Source organism: Polistes fuscatus, unplaced genomic scaffold (assembly GCF_010416935.1).
Source record: "Polistes fuscatus isolate 324 unplaced genomic scaffold, CU_Pfus_HIC Scaffold7, whole genome shotgun sequence".
Classification (NCBI taxonomy): Eukaryota; Metazoa; Arthropoda; class Insecta; order Hymenoptera; family Vespidae; genus Polistes; species Polistes fuscatus.
In genome coordinates, this window is record NW_025113151.1 from 6,578,872 (window position 1) to 6,595,423 (window position 16,552).

General features: G+C 28.5%; 3 protein-coding genes across 7 annotated transcripts; 1 reads left to right on the forward strand and 2 right to left on the reverse strand.

The window, feature by feature from the left end:
• Nucleotides 1–1,122: 1,122 nt before the first annotated feature.
• LOC122524429 (citron Rho-interacting kinase-like) lies at nucleotides 1,123–7,579 on the reverse strand. Of its 2 annotated transcripts, XM_043646712.1 has the most exons (13): nucleotides 7,387–7,579; nucleotides 6,904–7,260; nucleotides 6,303–6,547; nucleotides 5,749–6,195; nucleotides 5,502–5,634; nucleotides 4,902–5,422; nucleotides 3,346–4,809; nucleotides 2,801–3,247; nucleotides 2,364–2,716; nucleotides 2,123–2,283; nucleotides 1,836–2,048; nucleotides 1,463–1,718; nucleotides 1,123–1,367 (listed from the first exon to the last, which is right to left on the reverse strand). In XM_043646712.1, the coding sequence occupies exons 1-13, from the start codon at nucleotides 7,568–7,570 to the stop codon at nucleotides 1,259–1,261; spliced, it is 4,890 nt and encodes a 1,629-aa protein (XP_043502647.1). In that variant the 5' UTR covers nucleotides 7,571–7,579; the 3' UTR covers nucleotides 1,123–1,258. The 2 variants fall into 2 exon arrangements, with proteins under 2 accessions (XP_043502647.1, XP_043502648.1); XM_043646713.1 differs by lacking the exon at nucleotides 1,463–1,718 and having other exon boundaries at nucleotides 1,989–2,048.
• Nucleotides 7,580–8,203: 624 nt separating this feature from the next.
• Nucleotides 8,204–9,854, forward strand: LOC122524431. Of its 2 annotated transcripts, none has more exons than XM_043646714.1 (2): nucleotides 8,204–8,514; nucleotides 8,609–9,854. In XM_043646714.1, exon 2 carries the CDS (start codon nucleotides 8,745–8,747, stop codon nucleotides 9,831–9,833), a length of 1,089 nt encoding a protein of 362 aa, XP_043502649.1. In that variant the 5' UTR covers nucleotides 8,204–8,514; nucleotides 8,609–8,744; the 3' UTR covers nucleotides 9,834–9,854. The 2 variants fall into 2 exon arrangements, with proteins under 2 accessions (XP_043502649.1, XP_043502650.1); XM_043646715.1 differs by having other exon boundaries at nucleotides 8,612–9,854.
• Nucleotides 9,855–11,491: 1,637 nt separating this feature from the next.
• Nucleotides 11,492–16,424, reverse strand: LOC122524433 (oxysterol-binding protein-related protein 9). Of its 3 annotated transcripts, XM_043646721.1 has the most exons (14): nucleotides 16,191–16,424; nucleotides 15,893–16,115; nucleotides 15,321–15,536; nucleotides 15,011–15,241; nucleotides 14,858–14,936; nucleotides 14,708–14,797; nucleotides 14,500–14,623; nucleotides 14,251–14,360; nucleotides 13,373–13,402; nucleotides 13,125–13,287; nucleotides 12,469–12,740; nucleotides 12,002–12,396; nucleotides 11,696–11,920; nucleotides 11,492–11,601 (listed from the first exon to the last, which is right to left on the reverse strand). In XM_043646721.1, the coding sequence occupies exons 2-14, from the start codon at nucleotides 15,998–16,000 to the stop codon at nucleotides 11,509–11,511; spliced, it is 2,136 nt and encodes a 711-aa protein (XP_043502656.1). In that variant the 5' UTR covers nucleotides 16,001–16,115; nucleotides 16,191–16,424; the 3' UTR covers nucleotides 11,492–11,508. The 3 variants fall into 3 exon arrangements, with proteins under 3 accessions (XP_043502656.1, XP_043502657.1, XP_043502655.1); XM_043646722.1 differs by having other exon boundaries at nucleotides 14,251–14,357; nucleotides 15,893–16,424; XM_043646720.1 differs by having other exon boundaries at nucleotides 15,893–16,424.
• Nucleotides 16,425–16,552: the final 128 nt, after the last annotated feature.

Consider the following 16,552-nt stretch of genomic DNA (forward strand, 5'->3'; position numbering starts at 1 on the left):
AAAAAAAAGAGAGAAATAAAATTCTTTTTGTTCGTCGAATTTTGTTTCATCAAATATAACATAATCCTTAATACATATTCGTAGCACGTGTTATCATTATAAACCAAGTGTCAAGGGTTACCGGATATCTTAACATTTTACATAATGCATGTAGATGTTAATTACACATTACATTTCCTTTTAATTATTATTCTAACGCTTTTAACGAATATTACATTTAAATATCTGCGATACGTACAAATGAATGTTTCACGCGTCGATAAAATTCATGATTCATAAAATCATTAATGAAATATTAAGAATACATAAAAATAAGTAATAAAAAAAAGAAAAACAATATTAAGCATTAAACGTTATTCGAACATAAAATTTTTCAGTACTTCTCGTGGTAGGCTCAAAAATTTTCAACCCACTCTCGTATGTTATGCTCAAAACTTGTCTTATTATCCTCAATTAAATTTTCCATTTCGTGCTGTCTCATTCTTAAACAATAAATTGTTGAAAATAAGTAATTTGCATTTATATACGGTAGTTACAAAACACAATTAATATCTTTATTGTATATCAATAGTAGCTTATATTAAATTACAAAATTAAAGACTATTTTTATTTTATTAAACGTCTCTAGCGTTATTAATATATTATATTATTATTATATATATTAATGTATGCATATATATATATATACACATGCACGCGTACAATCACGCACACACACAGTCGCGCAGACACATACACATATATTTATAAACAATCGCAAAATATCTTTTAATTTTTCAATATAATATTTGATTAAATAGTACCAATAATTATTGTACCGCGTTTACTTTGTACTTCTTTAATACGCGTCTCGTTAAACTTGTTAGTTTACGCGTTATATAATATATAAATAGCTATAATTTACAATACTATTAAATATTAATTAAATTAAATCCGTAAACAGTGGAAGAATATCTAATGAGTTTGCTTTGCAAAACAAGTTTCTTTTCTTTGTATAATTTCTTTGTTACGTAAATATGTATATCTTATGATAATAAGGAGAGTGACAAAATAGTAATAATAGTAATAATAATAATAATAATAATAATAATAATAATAATAATAAACAAACAAATAGCATATTTTTCCGGGAAGCAAATAATAATTAATTAATGATAAACATAAAATATTCAAATAAATATACTCTATGTATGTACGCTATCCAAATTTGATTCACATATATTTATATGTATATATTATATAAAATCAAGTAATTATTTTAATCCTTAGAAACATCAACAAAGTGTACTTTCTTTCCTTGACCATCCAAAGCTTCCATAAGACTTGAAGTAAAACTGAATTCTGAAGTACTTTCGTCGTCTTGCGCCCTACAAGAGAAATAAATTGTAAAAAAGTATCTTACGAAATAAGAAATAAGCAATTCGCGAAAATCTGTATTTTGAAAAAAAAATTAAAAACGTACGACGTGTCTAAGCTCGTAATACTGCCATTTAGATCAGGGAGATTGAAAGAACCTTCGATTTTGTATAACACGAGAAAAGAATTAACGGAAGCAATGTAAATTCCTTTTGAATTAGTTACACCTAAATATCGTATGCTTGAAAGTTCAATCAGAGTTCTTTCTGGAGTTTTCGATGATAATGTAAATGCTTCTGCATCTAATTTGATTATTTCTATTGATGAAAAATGTATGATGAATAGATATGGCTTTCGAAAGGCTGAAAAATAAAAAGTAAAAGCATGTTGTAGGGTTCCACAAATATTTTATAACAAATAATAATAGAAAAACAAAACAAAAAAAAAATATATATATATATATATAAATCTTGTTTTACCAAAAGCAAATGGTAAATGACTCCATGTTAGATCAATGCTTCGTGTTCTATTACCATTTTCATTAACAAACACGCCAAACTCATTATAACAGAGCAAAAGTTCAACAGTTGGAAATTTACATGATACATTTAAAACACAAATTGGAAAAATACCGAGTCTTGCAACACCAGACAATGTGACCTTAACTGAATTGTCATCTTCCTCTGGAAAATCTGTATAATAATTTTAATATTTAATTAATATGTTTAAAAATTGCATATTATATTAATATTTATCTTTGTCTTGCCTTCAACATAATAATTATCGAGATCAATTTGAAAGAATTTGTTACATCCAACAATGAGATGATGTTTCGTAAATATAGCACAGCTGCAAGGCTTAGGTGTTTCAAATTCACGAATTTTAACGAATCCTCCGCGATCCTCTTCGACAATCCACTTGAATAATCTACGTATTAAAAGAATCAAATAATAATAAGAAGAGAAGAAAAAGAAGAAGAATAAAAAGATTTACAGTACGGAACATACATTATATATGATTCAAATGCAGCACAAATGAACGAGTCTTGTAATTGATAGAAATGGCAACTTTCAGAACCCGTCAAAACAGCTTTCGTATTTATCGCCGGCCTAGAACACTCGGCTGCGAACGAATTGCTCTTTAATTGTCTCAAAGAACAATACACTAATTGCCTATTGTCGCCGGCTATCATTACAGCTATGTCTAAAGGAGGATGTAAAGACAATTGATGAACTTTCTTTACTCCGCGAATCATCGTAAGTATTCTTGATTTGGTGCCACAATAAGAAAATAATCCTTCTTCCGCACCTAACAAAAGTACATTTCCTTCCGGCATATCTACCGCACAATTTATGTCCAACTGAAAGTATATTAAAAAAATTGTGTAAACAAAACTCAACAAATGGATTATCGAAAGAATTGTAATAATTATAAAAAATAATACCTGATGCTTCTCTAACCTAAGTACCGTTTGATATTTTTCATTTTTCATTAATTTAACAGATGAACATTGACTAGTAACAATTTTAAGAGCTTTCACCCAATTCTTTTTATCAGTTTGACTTAAGGCCATAATATCCAGTCTAGATGTGGGCCAACAAGTTGTTAAAGAATTGGATTCTATTCTAAAGATAAATGGTAGATCAGACTTTGCAGTTCCAATTACTTCAGCTTCCTGAATATTCTCCACGATGTTAAAACCTTCTTTATCGTTTAGATTTAAACAATGTATTGGTGACATTCCAGGGGAAGGTTGATGGTCATATATACATAAACGAGATTCTTCTAATCTCAGGTAATTTCTTTCCCAACAGGATTTAGACCGTGCCGGTACTTTCACCCAGCCTTCCATCGAAATATCACTATTGTTATCTTGAACATTTTGAGGACTCTATAAAACGATACAAATCGAATAAATTGTATTCATTGTTTATATTTAATTATATCTAATCAATTTTTTAATATCACCAATTTAAATAAAATATTTACCGTATCAGGTTTATCCGGTTGGTCTATAGATAATGTTTGAACGCTGCCGCCCAAAGATGATATACTATCATTTCTATCCTTCATAATTCTATTAAATTGTTTGCTAAAATCTCCAGGAAGACCACACGTTGCAGGAACGGATAATGAACATTTCAAATGTGCCATTATTTGACATTCGCTACAAATAGCTGCGCGTTTTCCAAACTGAATGGAATCTCCGCATCCAGAGCATTTTCCAGCACGCATCGGTAATGCTACGTTAAATCTATGTGAAATATTATGACCCATTCTCTGCGGCGACAAACGTTTAGTTAAAATGTCATTGGTCGTTTCCGTAACATGTGCCATAGGCCTTTTTATTTCTGGAGATGATGGCGAGGAAGGTGCCGATGCAGATATGTGCATAGCCTTATATGCTAATAATTGATCCGTTAATGACTTCACCTTGGCTCGTTCTTTGGTAAGTTGATTTTCTAATTCGCGATATCCAATCGGCATGCTTGTACTGATAGGAGGAATATTTTCTTTTTGTTTAGTACCAAGAATTTTGTCGCACATTGTCTTCTTTTTCTTACCAGATTCTTCCAACTTCAATTGTAAATAATCTATCAATTTAGCCTGCTGCTGTCGAGTACTTTCAGCTTTAACTTCTCTCTCTTGATAGAATTGTCTCATTTCAGCTAAAACATTTTCCATTTCTGCTATTCTACATCTGAGATCTTGACTCAGGTCTATGCTATTTTGTAAATCTCCCATTAATGTATAATTGATTTCCTTTAATTCGTGTAAACTCGTTAAATGTTGGCTACTTTCTTCCTTGACTATTATCGCCTCCGCTTTAGCATTTTCAAGTGCGCGTTGCATTTCGGATAAATCGCATTCTAAATCGCCACATTTCATACTCAAAGATTCAACCTGTACCGTCAACTCTTGTACCAACTTTTTATATTGATCTCTTTGAGCAATTAAATTATTTCTTTCACTTTCCAGATCATTTACTTCCGCCTCTAATTTTTCGACATTACGTTCAGCCGTCAATTTCAATTTGTTTTCTTCGTTTAGCGTTGCTTGCAATGTACGTAATTTTCCTTCCGCAGTTTCTAAATCTTTCTGTAACTTCATTTTATCTTGAATCAACATATTCTCTCGAGTTTCATGATCACTCGTTAATCTTTCGTAATCCGTTAATTGTTCCTCAAGTACCGTACAAGTTTCTTTAAGAAGCTCGATGTTAAGCTCGTAACCATTTATTTCTTGTTCTAGTTTTTCTATTTTCACTTCCAATGCTACTTTGTCTTCGTTATTTTTCATACTGGATTGCGACAAACGTTTATTTTCTGCATTCAGACTGTCTATGCGATCTTGATACACACGCAATTGTTTACGCGTTGCATCCACCTCTCTTCGTAATGCTGCACTCGTAGACTGAAGTTCTTCCATCTCGCGATTAGCTTGCGTTAATGCCTGCACATAATATAAAATAATATTAAAAAGGATTAAAATTTAAATGAATATAAATATACATGGTGTAATATACCACGAGTAAATATCTTTACCCTTTGAGCTGAATCTGCTTGCAGTTTATTTCTAGTTGCTTCTTTTGTTATTTCACTTAAAGATGTTTTAGCGCTGTCCAATTCTTTCAATAATTTTTTCGACTTCTCTTCGTCTTCTTTTGTTTTATTGTTTATTCTGTCCAATAACTTCTGCTTTTCCTCCTGTAACGTTTTTATTTTACCTTCAGCTGTTTTCACTTCTCTCAACGCAATTCGTTTGTCTAAGTTAGAATCGGACAACTCTTTTTCTTTTTTCCATAAAGTCATTTGAGTCTGCCTTGCTGTTTGTCGTTCGGCAGTAACATTTTCTCTTAAAGTTTCGATTTGTTGTTCAAGTTTTTGTACTTGTTCTTGTAAATGTGAATTCTTTTCAAGTAAATTTTCTGAAGAAGCCACGTTGCTGTTTGATTCCGTAAACCCTGATTTTTTAAGACTAGCATTTTCGGCTTCCAATTTAGTAACACTCTGCTCCAAACGTTTCAATAGTTCTTCCAAATTACCAACTTTACGTAAATGTTCCTCTATACAAAAATAAACAAATAAAATGACTAATATACAAGTTTTTAGATTTATCTGTTCCAAAAATAATGTAAAACGTACCTTCCTTATCCAAAGAATCTTGTAATCTTTTCTGCAAAGCAGCTTTGTCTTGTGTAATTTGTTCTAAATTTAAGGCAAGAGTTTCATTCTGTTCCAAATTTATTATGGTATCATTCAAATCAGATTTAGTTGCCTATAAACAAATGACAATTATAAACAATTATTTTCCTATAATTCACATAGATGAAGTAAACCAAAATATGATTGTATTATTTAATATGTTTATAATTTTTAAATTAATTCTTACTTCCAATTGTTCTTTAAGTTGTTCATTTTCTGTCTTCAACATTTCAAGTTGTTCTCGCATGTTAGTAAAAGTTTGCTCTGATATCTGCACATTTTCCAATTGTTTGGTTCTTTCTTGCAACTGTTTACGTAAAGTTTCTATTTCAGTCTCTCTCACAGGTATTGTAGCTTGTAAAGCACGCAATTGCTCTTGACAATCTTTAAGTTCATTCTGGGCAAGTTCCAAAGCAACGTGGAGTCTCGACTGACGACAATGATTAGAATCTTGTTCATTTCTTAATTTACTTTCTAATTCCGTATTTTTTACTACTTCAAAATCTAGTTTAGCACGTAATTCAGATATTTGATTATGTGAACGGTTTGCTATTTCTTCTAACTTTGTTTCAACCCCTTGAACACTCTGTCGATTGAGCTCTCTAGTTTTGGCTAAAGATTCCTTATATTGCAACTGTTATAAAAGATAGTATTTCAAATATAATGAATATTCTAAGATATATTATTGCTTGAAGTAAACAAAAATTATTTTAGGTTAATTCTATAAAATATATAACAAACCTGAAATAGTCTAAGTTTATGTAATTCTGCATTAGCGGTTTCAAGTTCGCACTCCATTCTCTGTAACCTGGAACTCATTTCATTGTTACTAGTACACAATTCTGTGATGCGCGTAGTTTGAGTATCAATGTGTTTATTAAGTTGTATAACTTTTTCTTTTTCTGCATTTTCCCATTTACGTTTAGCATCTTTTATAAGAGCAAGAGCTTTACTCTCTAAATCTCTTCTCTCTTGACGTTCCAATTCTAAAAAATTCATCAAGAATAATTATGCACAGCACAAGCAAAGATCATATAACAATATGATCTACCATATAACTGCACTTTGAAAAATATTTTCTGATTATTTATATTCTTAATAATATCAAAGTAATATACTCTTTACATTGATATTAATATAATATATAATTAATTGTAATATATTAAAAATATATATATATATATATATATATATATATATATATATATATTTAAACAAATGATACGAAAGTATACATATAACCTTTAGTACTCAAATTTCTTCTACTAAAAGTATTATAGTAACTTTGTTGATATTGCAATGTTGCCATTATTGTATTTGCTAATGATTTATAAAAGTATACCTAACGTCCTATTAACTGTTGCTAATTCAGATCTAGTTGCAATTAACTCTCGTTCTAATCTATCCCTTTCCTTGTTAGAAGCTTCCAATCGTTTAACTTTTTCCTCCAATTGATATTCCATTTGGACAACTTCACGAACCTTGTCTTGAAGTTCTAAGATCTTCTTTTGCTTTTCTTGCACTTCCTTTTTTTTACGATCCAATTGCATTTCCAATTCCATTTTTTCTTTAGAATATTTATCTGACTGCAATAATTGATGTTTAGGATATTTGAATTCGAAGAAGGACCCTTCTAAAGTTTGTTTGGACAAATGCTTGTTCTCCGACTTGGGAGATTTTTCTGAATCCATTTGATCCCCTGTTACAAATAATTATTTATTTAACTCCTAGGCTACTATGGGTTTCTATAAGCACTTGCAGAAAAAAAAAACGGAAATTTTCCGTTTGTGAAACTAACAACCCCATATACTATCAAAACAATTACCTAAATTTTTTTTAGACTCTATCAAATCAGCATTTCTTAAATCTAACAATTCCTGTTTTAATTGACTAGTCTCTTTATCTAATTTGTCTAATTTGCTCCTATGCATCCAATTATCCTGTTCATTATTACATGAATTAGAAGGAGATTTAAATTTGTCATCTGTCTTATCACTGGATGCTAACATCTTTGTACTCTATGGGTAGCATTTATAAACAATATTATTAAAAACTTACTCTAAATATCGATCAGAATATAACAAGTTTCTATAATCCAATTAATTAAATATTATTATATATAACTTACTGTATTTTAAATATTTCTTCTTTGAAATAGTTTAATTTATTACTGTTGTTCTTCATAAGTTAGAACGAATGTATTTCCCATTAAAAGAAATATTTATTGTCTTTTTCTTAGAGATATCCATGTGCACTATTTATATCATAATACAATCACTAAAGAATATATTTAATTTTTATTATAAACAATTTGGTAACGTATATTACTCCTTACTCAAATAAATAAACGATGATCTTTTGTCAGATTTATATTATTACATAATGAATATATTATTTATATGAGAAAATAACGATTAGATTGTATTAAACTACAATTAAAATCGTACAACGAAATTATTACAATTCTTCATTTATAAATTCACTGCAACTTTCAACAATACACTATTCATAACGGTCGCGCTTCGAACTCCATGTTGTTAATATTCAAATTTATCTTTTAAATGCACTACAATGATTCGTCGCAGACAACATGTGTCTTAATCTGGATAACCAATAGAAACTCAGATATAAATGTATTAAGTTATCTTTCCATTTAAACTTCTTCGCCACTTGTTTGACAATTGAGAGAGAACATTAACGTAGTAATGAAAACCGACTCAAAAAATGGCGGGTAGAAGAAGTTCACTGATTGGTGGACATTTTTTTCATTAAGTAAGTTCAACAATTTTCGAAATAAGATTAAATGGATATTATCAAATCCTAAATTGTAATAATTGGACATATTGAAAAATTATAATAACATACATATAGAGAAAAAATCGAAGATTATTTTAATCGAATTGAAAATGATTTGGAAAATTATTAAAGTGCTGATATACACGTGAAAATTGATGTAAGTTGTATACAGTATGTTTTAATGCATGGAAGATTCTTATAAAAAACTAAATATCATTTATCTCTTTTTTTATTTTTTAATATTTGTGAAGAAGTCATCATAACAAAGACAGTGAATCAAGATTGAGAATAGTGTAAACAGTAAAGAAATATTTAATGTATAAAATAATGTCAACGTTAATTAGTTTTACGCAATATAAATAATTAAGTAGGATAATTTGATAAAATATGGAATTGATTACGATTGAGTTAAGGCCACGGCTTCAATCATGTACAGTTTTTCTTTTTATGAAAAATTCCATAACTTTAGATGAAATTAAAATCAAATTGTTGGAAGCAAATATTATGTTGTCGATAGGTGATAATGTAACATATATTACATTACCAAATATAAAAATTATACCAACATCATTGTCTTCCTTAAATGTAATAGATAAGTGGGTATGTTTTCGTTTACATACACAACCATCAGATTCTGAATTTGGATCATTTCAAAGAGAGGTTATAACCAATGCAAAATCACAAATTAATAATATAGAAAGTAAGAAAAAGATATTATTGAAAAATTCTAAATCTACGATATTGTGTAAATGTTGTAAGAACGTACTTTCTAAAGAGATTACTTTTCAAAGAGTTTTACCATTTCCTAACATTGATTTTGATCCATCCGAATGGTTTTGTAGTAAAACAGATATTAATTTAACTTTGCTGTTGCATCCCAATGAATTGGATATTTTTTATGGTCCATTTTTTGCAATTGTACATAGTAATATTTTGTATAATTATAGACGAATGGAAAAAGATATTTTATGTAACAGATGTTTGTTGAACATAGGAATTCAGGACAAAAATAATTCTTTTAAGATATGGGATTGTTGCATCGATTATAACTTGAAGACCAATCAAATAATTATCCAAGAAGCATCCAATCCCCTTGACGATTTTATTGCAGTTATTAAAAGTTTCATTAGAAATAATACGTTTGGCGAAATTATTCTAGAATGTTTATTAGCTAAACAATCTCATTACATGGTAATTAAACCGATGGATATGCGATTAGGAATACTTACAGAAGAAAATATCAAATCTACCGATAATAAGATTAATTTAAAAGAAAGTTTTGTTACCAAAGTATTGTACAAATATAGTACAGATAAAATAATTTTATCTGAGGATTGTATTAACACCAAAAATTATGAAGTTAGTTTGTCCATGATCGAAGCTGGATTAGATTATTTATTACTATCGACTAAACGTTTTCCAAAACATTATAAGACTGTCAAGGATTATTATATCGGTTATATAAATGTAGAATAAACTGATTAATAATTTCTGAAATTTTACTTATTTGATTTTTTCAAATTTCAAATTTGTTTTCAGGAAAAGTAAATTTCAAAATTTATCAAGTACACCCTGTATATATATATATATATATATATATTATTTTTTTCTGAACAAATTATTAACATTTTATTGAATCATCGATTTACAATTTTCTTAACATAACTTATTCCTACTAACTATGCTACTAGGCTGTAATGTACAGTATTTTTATAATTCCCTATATTCTCTGGCACTAAATCTTTAATTTTATTTCCAAATATAATATCGCTGCCTTACATACAGTAGCTCTAGAAAAATAAATATAAATTATATCAGTATATAATTTATATCAATTTTTGTTTAAGTGCCTATTATTCACCAAATCAAATGTGGTACGAGAAAAAAACAAATAGTAAGACACAAAGCATTCGTGTAAAATATTGTTGTATATATGTAAATAATATATATATATTTTATATAATTAAAGTGCATGTACGTAATTGTCACTTTCTCTCATTTAAATTCTATTGATTTACATATGTATATGTATAATTTTATAAACATGGAGAAAAATAATATCGATAATGCTAATAAAACTATTTTCATAGCATAGAAGGTAAAAATACATTCTGTTTTGCTACTCTTATATTACTAACACTTTTAATCGTATTTGATGCAACCAATATATACCTATGAGTTATTTAAAAACTTGAAAATCATATAGTCCGTACTTAAAACATTATTTTTGTATTAGTTTTTACGAAAATTATTAATCGTGTGATTCATAAGTTTTCATTGTATTGATATCATTCTAATTATAACTGGTGTTGTACTATTAGCAAACAATTAAATACATTATATATCTAAAAAATGCTAATTTGAAGACTTATATATTAACCCTTTCGTTATTAGCGACTCATATATGGGCCGTCCATGCAAAAGTCCCATATGAACCATCGACCGACCCATATACGGATCATCCATGTACGAACGAATTTATATGGAACAATACTTGCACCAAAGCATGCCGTAACGAAAGTATTAAAAATAATCATTCAAAATACTTTCAGAAATTGAATAATCTTTGGTTGCATATCATAATGTAAATTACTTCAATCTAAAATTATTTCCACAATAGTAAAGTATATTATTTAAGCAATTATTAATAATAGACTATTACAAAATGATACATATGTAACTTGAGATTAAATGAAATCTTATTCATAAGTAAGTTACAATTTATGTACTGTAATTATTCTTTCATTTTTCATTAACGTTACGTACATAATGCAGTATATATGAAGCATTGAAATTTATTGTATGCGTCTATCACTGATAGTATTTCTACAAAAATAAATCTTTACGACTAACGTTTAATTACAATTAATATAAATAATTTCAATTTCTTCTATCCATACTATTTTGTTTGTATAATAAAAGCTTGAATATAGAAATTATAAAGGTCAATTAAAATAAAGTAAATAGTCTTAACTTCTTGTTCTGGTTATAGAAAATCTTGTGATAACATAATTGTATAATATTTTGGACATTAACGTCGCTAAATAAGATTTTATTGACTATAGTCTTCTGCTTTAATGATTTAGGCCACGAACATCATACTATACTGCAATACTTACATTTTCATTTAATTATTAAGCATTATATGCGGCTATGTTGTACTTGTTTCATTGCGAGAAACGTGTAATCTTTCAGATAATGGCATAGTATAGGCCCAACCATTGTCTTTAATCTCTTTAAAAAGCTATAAAATAAAAAATAACAATAGTATAGTTAATGAATATTATTACATTAAGTGAATGATAGTTCTTCATGACATATATAAATATTATATTTACTTTGGTCTGCCATATTTCATTATTCTCTTTGCGTAGGCGGGCCTCATCTCGTTGTTTTTGTTCGATAGCATATTTCGCAGCTGTGGCCTTATCCATATCATTAATACGTAAACCCATTGTTACTTCTCGCCACACTTTTCGTGATTCGCATTCTTCCTGCTCGCATATTGGTTTAACTAATTTTTTCTCTATTGGAAGTTCTCTTACATCTAAGGTTTCAACTCTCTAAAAAAAAATTTAACGATAATATACACATATGAAATTATAAACAAAATAAATAAATACAAATACACTTTTTATGCTTACTCCATCAACCCATTTCGCTTCCATAGCACCATTCCATTCTCCATTAATAACAAGAAATGGTTTTTTATCTGCTGGTTGAGTAACGTGACAAGTAATTTTATTACGTTTTCCACCATAAAAAGGTTTTGTTAAAAATTCAACAGTTGCTTGATACCCAGTTTGTGCACAATTTATAGTAGCCGTTCCTCCTAATTCTATCCAAGGAACGGTAAGAATTGATCTGCCATAACCATTTGGAAAAGTTAGAACATATTCTTCGCCATGTTCCAATACATTTACCCAACCCTTTCCAATATTATGTACTCCTATGCTAAGTCCCAGAAATTTACTTTTTGTCCATACATGCGCGGAAAAACTTATTTTCTTTGCATAATGTTCAGCGTAGAATGCACTCACTGCAACACATACACATATTTTTATAAATAGAAAAATAAATAAAATGACTATAAATTAATTATAAATTATACCTGGAGGATGATGAGAAACTTGCTCAGCAATAAAAGACAATTGGTTTTCTTTACACCATGGAACTGGCCCATCTGCTACACACTTTGTTTCAATATTTACATCGTCTGTACAATTTTCACTAACAAGATTCCAATGACACCGGAAGATTTCACCCAAAATAGGATTGTACGGTTTCTTAGCTACGCCAGATCTACGGCCAGCATGGAAACTGCACAAATACCAGCGCACTACTTGCACCATTCTTTCTCTAGGCGTAGGCATATCTGCAATGCTGCGATTTTTGAATATTAATTAATATTACATACTTACTTTACAAATACTTGTACAATATTATCCCTTTGAATGATGAATAATTTTGGCCGCAGCACTTTGTAGGGACAGAATACTTTATTGCTAGTACGACTTCCATTGATCAATTATACTAGATACAGCTTATAATAAATTATAATCATTATTCTTCCAAATTAAATAACACAAGAAAGTTATTTTTTAGCATAATTTTGGTGCAATAAGATTAAAAACAATTATCAATACGCTAACTGACATTGCATTCTTTGCATTCGTATCAACAAACGTGTATTTGCATCTACATCACTCAAAGGATTATTCTTCGAACAAATCATATTTATATATATATATATATATATATATATACCTTACAAACTGATCTGGATGAGTAAAATAATCTGCATACATTTCAAGAAGCGATCTACGTTCCAAAATAAAGGTAGGCAATGCAACTTTGGTTAGATCCATACCAATTTTAACTTGTGACAAAAGATGTGTCACAACAGATCCATGGCTTTCCATGGAATCCACTAAAACAGGAAGATGATATTTTGAATTTTAACAAATGTTTAAATATTGCATATACATTATGTTTGAAAATTAAAATATACTAACCTTCTGTGTCGCTCTCTTCCTCGTACAAGGCTGCAGATACACACATTTTGTTATAGAAAAAAAAAATAATAAAACAATTATAATATTTAGACATCAATAAGATATTTTCTTATCATTTTGGTTTGTCAATAAGTCAACAATTTAATATACATTTATATATATGCATATATATATTCGTTAAATATTTCTTATCAACTTAACCTCGCATTTGGAAAGGTAAATGCATAACTTACTATTTATATCTACGTTCAACATATTGTTTTTGTAGAATATACCAACTAGTATCCATTCCTAAAAACTCTCACTTCTGTCAAACAGTTATGGTTGAATTAAAATACTTAGTTGTATAATAATTTGATCGTATATTGAACTAATATGAATAAAACTTTCATATAACTTTGTATAACAATTTGTTATCATATTTTGCAATATTCCAATTTAAATTCAATTGTTCTTTACAAATTTATTATTAAAATTCTTGGAGAAAATCGACTATCTACAACACAGTGTTTCATATATTATGTGAAACACTATCTAATCAATAATCACTGCGATCGGTAAAGTCAGTTACTACAAATCTGTGTTATCGACTATTTAAAACACATCCTACCGGAATAGTACATTCATTACGAATTTAATAAGATTTTTTGGACAAGGAAATACTTGCTACAATAATTTTTTGTTTAATTTTCACAATATATAAAAACAAATTTGATAGCATAATATTTAATAAAAATATATATGTATGCAGCAGATAAAAAAAAAAAATATATATATATATATATTTTATATATAAATATTCAATTTTATTTCTATATTTATTTTCTTTTATTATATTGTAAAAAGAAAACAATAATTAATAATTAAAAAGTACTTACCATCGTAATCTACAGAACCATCTCCCTTAACAGGTGGTAACGGAGATTGTTTACGCATATCTCCAGTAATGTCTCCAATTGATTGTAAACGATCACTTTCTCGTCTTCTACTATATGGTGTTAATACAGTATAATATTAAGTTATTTATTATACACATATCCTTCGATTATTTTGTTAATATAAAAAAATATTATCCAATTAAATTTGTTTACTGATCTTGGATAACAATATAAAATAAATATACTTACAGTGCGATATAATTTTGTGCTGCTAAGGGAGGTGACAATTCATCAGCAGCATCATAATAATCTTCATCTTCATCCGATGAAGAATATGAAAACTGAGGTACCGGTAAGTCTCTATTATCTACAACTAAAACATAATGAAATAAACTTAATGATTTTTATAAATGTAATAATTCAATATTTTTAGATATAAACAAAATAATATATCAACCATTAGATAAAGTTGGTATTCTTGATTCTGTACATTCTGAACCCAATTCAATACCAGTTTGTACTGTTGATTCTGGTTCTATAACCGCAACTATAAATATTTTATAAATTAATATTAAATAAGTCATAATAAGTTTACACGAACATATACCATGATTTATAGGTGGTGTAGAATTCATTGTATCGGTAGAAGGTCCTCTGTATATACCGTTAACAGGAATAGCTGTATTCTGAAATGATTAATAAGAACATGAAGAATTTTATTTGCAATAAATGTAATATATATATATAATAATTATAATACTTTTGCAATTTGTAGTTGGACAATGGTATGTTTTACAGAATTAAGCATCGCATTTGCTTGCATCAAAATTGCAGTGTAACTTTCTTGTATTTCTTCATTTTCTGTTTCAAGACTTTGCTGTTTTGTTTCAATTATTTTAATTTGATCAATTAACAGTTGGAGATAAGCATCTGCCTCTGCCACCTTACGATTGAAATCTTGTTTGGGCGGTGATTTTTTTGGATCCCATCGCTAGATTTCATAAATAATTTTCTTACATATTTGTAGACAATAATATATTACCCAACAATAAAATGATATGCAATTATACCGCATGTGAGTGACGCAATATTGTATCTTCTAGAGCATGAACCCAGCATTCACGTTCCTCACCATTACGTGTTTGGAAATGAAAGGTTTTAGGATCATCTTTGTATGACGACGTAGTTATGGTAAATGTACTATCATCTTCATCGTCGATACCTATAATTGCACCTCTTAATCTAACACATCCTCTACGAGCACCACGCATCATTTTTTCTTTACTCTACAAATAAAATGCGTTTAGATTTTAGTTTAATCAATTTTTCTTTCTCTCATTTAAATCTTATTTAGTAAAACATTGAGCGACGCTATATTTAGTAAAAAAACGAAGAATTATGACAATGGTTTATTCAAAAATATATTCCTAACGTAAACATAGATCATTATTCTAATTATAATAATACAACTTTAGATATTGTCAAATATGTCAATTTGTGTCATGGATAATGAAGCAAATATAGTATAAAAATCTTAATTAAATTATTTATAAAGCCCGCGAATATGTAACAAAGGGTGTAACACCTGTAAAGTAAAACAATAAATTTCCTAGCTTTTATGTTAATTTTAAATAATACTTACAGTATAATACGATAATAAGCCAGCGTTATCGTCTAAAACAAACCACCGATATTGCCAGCCATTAACAACATTTGTCCATTTACTAAGTGAACCCTCCATCGTCGACATTGTTTGTTTCTTGATGATTATGATTGTGTTGTGTGTGTGTGTGTGTGTGTGATAAAATTTATAGAAAAATCAGAGTGAAAACTCGCAGATATAAAGCTTGCAAATAAGCTCTAATCTGTAACAAACGATTCCATTCGCAAATAACAAATGTCAAACACGATCGAATGCACACATACACATTTGTATTTACATGTCAGCAGTCAACCCAAAAAGTATACACCAAATATCAATTTTCAATATTTATTACGAATCCTTTTTTCTTTATGCACTTATAAATTTGTTAAATATACAAATATTTTGACTTAAGAAGATATTTTAGTTATTAAAATCATCGAAGAAACATACACGAATTATCTCACTATCATTTAATCGAATGATATTTAATTTTATTTCTTGACAGAAGGTTAAGGTCTTCTTTTCACGTTGATAGTAGTAGATACATTTGAATGATGCCTAGATAATTTTGAACAAATTTGTAGATAATTTTTTGTAGCATTGCAATAATGCGACATCTGTAGGCTATAAATTGAAGTAGGAATTGATGAGCCGCCA

Coding starts and splice junctions, on each gene's coding strand:
- LOC122524431 (XM_043646714.1), top strand. CDS start 8,745: ATGGAATTGATTACGATTGAGTTAAGGCCACGGCTTCAATCATGTACA.
- LOC122524429 (XM_043646712.1), bottom strand. CDS start 7,570: ATGTTAGCATCCAGTGATAAGACAGATGACAAATTTAAATCTCCTTCT. Junction 2,049..2,122: donor CGATAATTATTATGTTGAAG/GCAAGACAAAGA, acceptor ATTATTATACAG/ATTTTCCAGAGGAAGATGAC. Junction 1,719..1,835: donor TCATTTACCATTTGCTTTTG/GTAAAACAAGAT, acceptor TTTATTTTTCAG/CCTTTCGAAAGCCATATCTA.
- LOC122524433 (XM_043646721.1), bottom strand. CDS start 16,000: ATGTCGACGATGGAGGGTTCACTTAGTAAATGGACAAATGTTGTTAAT. Junction 15,242..15,320: donor TATTGCGTCACTCACATGCG/GTATAATTGCAT, acceptor TATGAAATCTAG/CGATGGGATCCAAAAAAATC. Junction 12,741..13,124: donor CATCCAGATCAGTTTGTAAG/GTATATATATAT, acceptor CAAAAATCGCAG/CATTGCAGATATGCCTACGC.